Here is a 6017-nt window from a genome sequence, read left to right on the forward strand (position 1 = left end):
CCCCACTTGGATTTTCATAGTTTTATTTGATAAAATTCTCATCTTACACTCTGTGTATTAAAAAAATAATATTTCTGATGTGAGGCTGAGGTCCCTCAGTGCATACACCCCAGGTGAAGGGTGATGAGAAAGGGCCACTACAGTCTGAGGCATGCAGGAGGTGAAGAAGGGGGCCAGAAAGCCCTCCACCTCCATCACAGCGCTGTGGTCTTTCCGGGCTCACAGGGCAAATCAGGCGGCAGGGGAAGCCCAGCTGGCAGCATGCTAACCTGACACTCCTGGTCTTGGTGTGCCGGGGCATAGTGTGGAGTGGGGTAGCAACAGGGTCCAGGGGGGCGGACACCCTGGCGCCAGGCCCTCAGGGTCAGCAACCCGGTGGCCAAGACCAGGGCGGCAGTGAGGGCTCCAAATACCACCACGGCCACCAGGCTGGACTCCGCTAGCCCCGCCTCCTGCCTCCTCACCACCTCCTTCACGGAGATCCGCAGTAAACCAGCCCCTGCACTATGGGGGACTTGCCCCGTGGCGGGTACCACTACAGCTGAAGTGGGCCCCAGGGGAATGTCGGCCGTGGTGGGAGGGTCTGGGACTGGTAAGACGAGCTCACAAGTCTTGCCACCATAGCCACTGGGGCAGAGACAGTCGAAGTCATGGACACGGTCCCGACAGCGGGCCCCTCTCTGGCATGGGTGGCTGGCACAGTCATCCAGGTTGATGGTGCAGAAACGTCCAGCAAAGCCCTCAGGGCAGAGGCAGGAGAAGCGGTTTATGCCGTCAAGGCAGGTGGCGCCGTTTGCACATGGCCTCATCAGGCAGTCGTCGACATTCACCTCACAGCGGGCACCGACAAACCCTGCCAAGCAGCGGCACGTGAAGTTCAGGGCAAAGCCCTGGTCGTCCTGGCACTGCCCACCATTCCGGCACGGGGAGCTGGGGTGAGGGGTGGGACAGGGTATGGAGACCAACTTACTGACACTTGCAGGGTAGCCTCAGTTAGCATCCTGACTACCACCATCCCCCTCCCCTCTTTCTAGCTATGTCACTTTGGCCAGCCCCCCTGGCCTCAAATACCTCGTTTTAAAAATGGGAATAAAAATAGCACCTGGCTACCAAGTGAGGGTTAAATGAAATAATCCAATGTAAAGCACTTAGCACAGGGCCTGGCCTAAAGGCTCAGGATGAGTGTGCTATTATTATCCTCACAGGCTCTCAGGCCTGGAGGAGAAATGAGGGCAACCAGTCCAGCCCCTACTTGCCAGTTTCCTGTTGTGTACCACAAGGCATAAGATTGCTGTATGGAACATTTTTGGGGGCTGCATGCCAGCTTTCCTGGGAGAATGAGGGGAGTCCCAGCCCCTGAACTCCTCCATACCCACTTTCCCCAACCAGAGTAGTGGCACATTTATCTATGTACACCTCCAGCTCCTATAGCTTGTTTTTTTTTTTAAAGAAATGGTTCCAAAGCTAAAAAAAAAAAAAAAAAAAAACCACCCTGGACACTCTGACATGCTGGGCTTTTTTCCTAGGGTGCCCCCATGCAGGTCTTCTGACCCTCAGTCCCAATACCCTCACCACACTCTCTCAACAGTTCTGTCTCCTCCCTTATCACCTGTGTCACCAGATTCTGATCTAACCCCCAGTTCACCCCTGGGCCCAGCACTCACCCTGCCTGCTCACAGGGCCCGGCCTTGCGCTCACAGTCATGGCCGTGGAAGCCTGGTGGGCACACGCAGTGGTACTCACCACCCCCGTCATACACGCACTGGCCTCCGTTCCGACAGGGGGACTGCGTGGTACAGATGTGCTCATCTAGAGAAGAGACGGAAGGCTCTGGGCTAGCCCTTCACATCTCGTCCCCACACCTCCCAGGCCCCACTGAACTGGACTTTCAGACCAAAGGCTCTGTAGGTGTGGCTTGAACTACAAACCCACTATACCAGACTTTTTTGCAGAGGAAAAACTCCACCAAATTTGGAGTCAGGAGGTACCTAGCCCTGGCTCTGTCAGTCTGTCTCAAAGTGACTTTGGGCAGATATCTCTTTTGTGGCCCTCAGTTTTCTCATCTGGGAAATGAGTATAATTTTAAGCAGCTGCCTTGCCAACCTCATGGGGCTATGTCAAGGATCCACTCAGGCGATAGGTATGTGTAAAATTGGAATGATAAAATACCATGTATTTGAAGGTTTGAACAGGACACCATAGGTGCTCAATAAATACGGATGGATGTTCTCTCAAGACGCATGGGGTCCCCAGCCCAACAGCTACCCCTTTGTCCCCCTACCTTTGTCACAGAACTTGCCTGCCCAGCCACTGTGGCAGATGCACTGCCAGGGCTGGTGGCAGGTCCCGTGCTGGCAGCCAGGCATCCTCACACAGCGCTCACAGTGCAGCCCCTCCCAGCCCGGGTCACATCTGGTGGGGAGAAACACAGGGTCAGGGCTCTGGGTTGGGAGATGTGAGGAAATGAAGGCAGGACCAGAACAGAAAACAGGAGGACAAATAACAGCCTGAGCCCTGGTGACACAATGGTTAAGCATTTGGCTGCTAACCAAATGGGTGGCAGTTCAAACCCACCCAGCAGCTCCACAGGAGAAATGACCTGCTCTCATAAAGATTACAGCCTAGGATACCCTATAGGGCAGTTCTACTCTGTCATACAGGGTCACTATGAGTTAGAATTGACTCAGTGGCACACAACAACAAGGCAAAGGAGCCCTGATGGCATAACAGGCTGCTAACAGAAAGGTTGATGGTTCGAACCCACCCAGCATCTCTGGGGGAGAAAAACCTGATGATCTGCTCCCATAAAGATCACAGCCTAGGAAACCCTATGGGGCAGTTCTACTCTGTCATATGGGGTTGCTATGAGTCCAAATCAACTCAATGGTACCATCAACAAGAAGGGAAAAGAGGTCTGTCCCAGGTAGGTGCAGGGCTGTAGCAGGGTCATAGGACACATTCAAGTCCTGGTTCTACACTTCGTCTAACCTTTCTGAGCCTCAGTTTTCTCATCTGTAAACTGGGGATATACCCCTCACAGGGTGTGATAAGGAAGAAATTCACTGAGATGATGTCTGTAAATGTCTCCAGGACCACCCCCGGCACGTCTGAGCTATTCACATTTTTTAAAAAGTCACCTTGAAAGGTCATCAGGCCTATCTTCCTACCTCTGACTCCAGGGCAAATGCCTGACCTATTTGTGCGTGTGTTTAAGTGAAAGTTTAGAGTTCAAGTCAGTTTCTTATACAAAAATTTATACACACATTGTTATGTCACCCTAGCTATTCTCCCTGTAATGTGACAGCACACGCCTCCTTTCCACCCCAGATTTCCCATTCCATTCAACCAGTTCCTGTCCCTTTTTGCCTTCTCATCTCGCCTCTGGACAGGGGCTGCCCATTTAGGCTCATGTATCTACTTGAACTAAGAAGCACTCTCTTCGCGAGTATCATTTAATGTCCCATAGCCAGTCTAATCTATGTCTGAAGAGTTGGCTTCGGGAATGGTTTCAGTTCTGGGCTAACAGTCCAGGGGCCATGTCTTCCAGGGTCCCTCCAGTCTCAGTCAGACTATTAAATAACGGTCTTTTTACTAGAATTTGAGTTATGCACCCCACTTTTCTCCTGCTCCGTCAGGGACTCTCTGTTGTGTTCTCTGTCAGGGGGGTCACTAGTGGTAGCCAGGCACCATCTAGTTCTTCTGGTCTCAGGCTGATGGAGTCTCTGGTTTATGCGGCCCTTTCTGTCTCTTGGGCTAATACTTTCCTTGGGTCTTCAGTGTTCTTCATTCTCCTTTGCTCCAGGTAGGTGGGACCAATTGATATATCTTAGATGGCCGCTTGCAAGCTTTTAAGACTCCGGATGCCACTCACCCAAGTGCGATGCAGAACATTTTCTTAATAAACTTTGTTATGCCAGTTGACCTAGATGTCCCCTGAAACCATGGTCCCCAGACCGCCACCCCTGCTGCTCTGTCCCTGGAAGTGTTTGGTTGTATTCAGGAAACTTCTTAGCTTTTGGTTTAGTCCAGTTGTGCTGACTTCCCCTGTATTGTGTGTTGTCCTTCCCTTCACCTATGATAATTCTTATCTACTATCTAGTTAGTGAATACCCCTCTCCCTTTCTTCTCACCCCTGTAACCATTAAATAATGTTTTCTTCTGTGTTTAAACCATTTCTTGAGTTCTTATAATAATGTTGACCTATTTTTTTAAAACCCTTCAAGGATGGAGATTCCCAAACACCCCAGCCCCTTGAGCAACCTGCCACATCAGCTTATTTCCTTATGTCCAGACACAGACACACTTCCCTCCTGCTACAGAACATGCCCAACCCCCTCCCCAGGGAGTCAATTAGTCAAATTTATCAAGGAGATCCTCCTTCATTACATGTGCTTCTCCCCAGCAACCCCTGCCACAGCCTTTCTTTCCCAGGCTGAACCATTTCTTCTCTTTCGTTTCTTTTCTCCTTTCCTCATGCCTCACATCCCCAAACTCCGGCCCTGTCTTTTCTATACTTAGATAATAAAGCTGTAGGAATGTTTCCGAATCCCTGGATCAGACTTGGGAGAGTAAAGAAAGGAGATATAAGCTGGAAGAAGCAAAAGAGAGGGGAGGCAAAGCAAAGGAAAACTTGGTGGAGAGGTCCTGATGGGTCTGCCCTGTGTGCCATAAGTGGTGATAGGGAATTCGCAATAGAGTCTTAAGCCCCCAGACACTCTGTCCTGGGGCTTGACCTGGTTGTGGGTATGGAGAGCTGGGAAATGAGTCGGGTACCCATACATGGAGAGCAAAAGGTTTGGAGGCCTGTGCTCGTTACCTGCAGGAGCCGTCAGGCGCACAGCAGCCGTGGGCCAGATCACAGTGGGAGCTGCAGTCATCGGCTGCAAGAGATTGACGTGACAGGGGTGGGCCCGGGGTCACCGTTCAGGTCGCGGGACTCGTGAGAGGATATGGGGTCCCAGTAATGGGGTGGCTCAGCTCCACGGCAGGGAAGCACACAGACCCATCCCATTCCGATAGGGTGACCTGGTTCTCGCCAGCACCGCGGGTCGGAGCAGCTGCAGTGCCGTCTCTGGCCGGTAGAGGTCAACGTGAAAGCTAGGGATGGCCGGACAGGGCTGCGGCCAGAGCCCGGGGCGCGCTCACCTCGGGCAGGCTGACCGGGTGCCCCCAGGATGCACAACAGGCACACGAGATGTAGGCAGCGGCAGCCGCTGGGCATGGTCAGTGCCGGCCACAGGAGGGACTGACGGGTGGATGGCCGGACGTGCGGACACCTGTGGGATGGCACGGGCTGGGAGGCGGCCGGACGCAGAGATAACGGCACGGATATGGGTTTCCAGTGACCGGAGCCGACAGGGGAAGACAGGCGTCCCGACAGGAGAAGAGGGTGGGGGCGGCCAGAGGGCGGAGGCCGGGAAGGGTTGAGCAGACGAGGATTGGAGACTGGAACCGGGGAGCGAGGTCTGTGGGGAGGGGACGAAAGATGGGCAGCGCTCAGCGAGGCGAGGGTGCGGGAAGGGCCAGGAGTGGGGGTGCAGTCGGGGACTAAGGGGTCCGCGGGGTTGTGGACAGCGCGGAGAGGCGGCCTACAGCACGGCGGGGACGCTAGGACCGGAGGTGGGGGGGCCGTTCCCAGCAGCGAGCAGTCTCCGCCCCCCACCCCCAAGGCCCCCCAGGACTCGTTCCCACGTCCCCTTCCCATCTGCGCCGCGCTCGGCTCTCAGCGGCGCAGGGCCTGAAGTCCGCACAGCGCCCCGGCCCCGTGTGCCGCTACCCTCCCGGTCCTTACCTCGGGCTAGGAGGCGGCGCGCCTAGGGCGCAGCGCAAGGCCGGATCCGACGGGCTCCGCCGAGGGACCGGGCAGGGGCGCTGGGCTGCCCCTAGCTGGCCGCGGGGCCAGGCGCCGAGGCGGCTGCCATGCGAGCAGAGCGCTCGGGAATCTGGGACTCGAGGCGACCCCGAGCGGCGACGGCAGCGGTGGCTCCACGCGCGCGCTCAGGCCGCCTGCCAGGGGC

General features: G+C 55.0%; 1 protein-coding gene across 3 annotated transcripts; it reads right to left on the reverse strand.

The window, feature by feature from the left end:
• Positions 1-10: 10 nt before the first annotated feature.
• DLK2 (delta like non-canonical Notch ligand 2) lies at positions 11-6017 on the reverse strand. Of its 3 annotated transcripts, none has more exons than XM_012556434.1 (6): positions 5792-6017; positions 5146-5276; positions 4817-4880; positions 2300-2412; positions 1665-1809; positions 11-930 (listed from the first exon to the last, which is right to left on the reverse strand). In XM_012556434.1, the coding sequence occupies exons 2-6, from the start codon at positions 5219-5221 to the stop codon at positions 195-197; spliced, it is 1134 nt and encodes a 377-aa protein (XP_012411888.1). In that variant the 5' UTR covers positions 5222-5276; positions 5792-6017; the 3' UTR covers positions 11-194. The 3 variants fall into 3 exon arrangements, with proteins under 3 accessions (XP_012411888.1, XP_004379544.1, XP_012411889.1); XM_004379487.2 differs by having other exon boundaries at positions 2282-2412; XM_012556435.1 differs by lacking the exon at positions 5792-6017 and having other exon boundaries at positions 1665-1716; positions 5146-5273.

This window comes from Trichechus manatus, unplaced genomic scaffold, assembly GCF_000243295.1.
Source record: "Trichechus manatus latirostris isolate Lorelei unplaced genomic scaffold, TriManLat1.0 scaffold00065, whole genome shotgun sequence".
NCBI classification, from domain to species: Eukaryota; Metazoa; Chordata; class Mammalia; order Sirenia; family Trichechidae; genus Trichechus; species Trichechus manatus.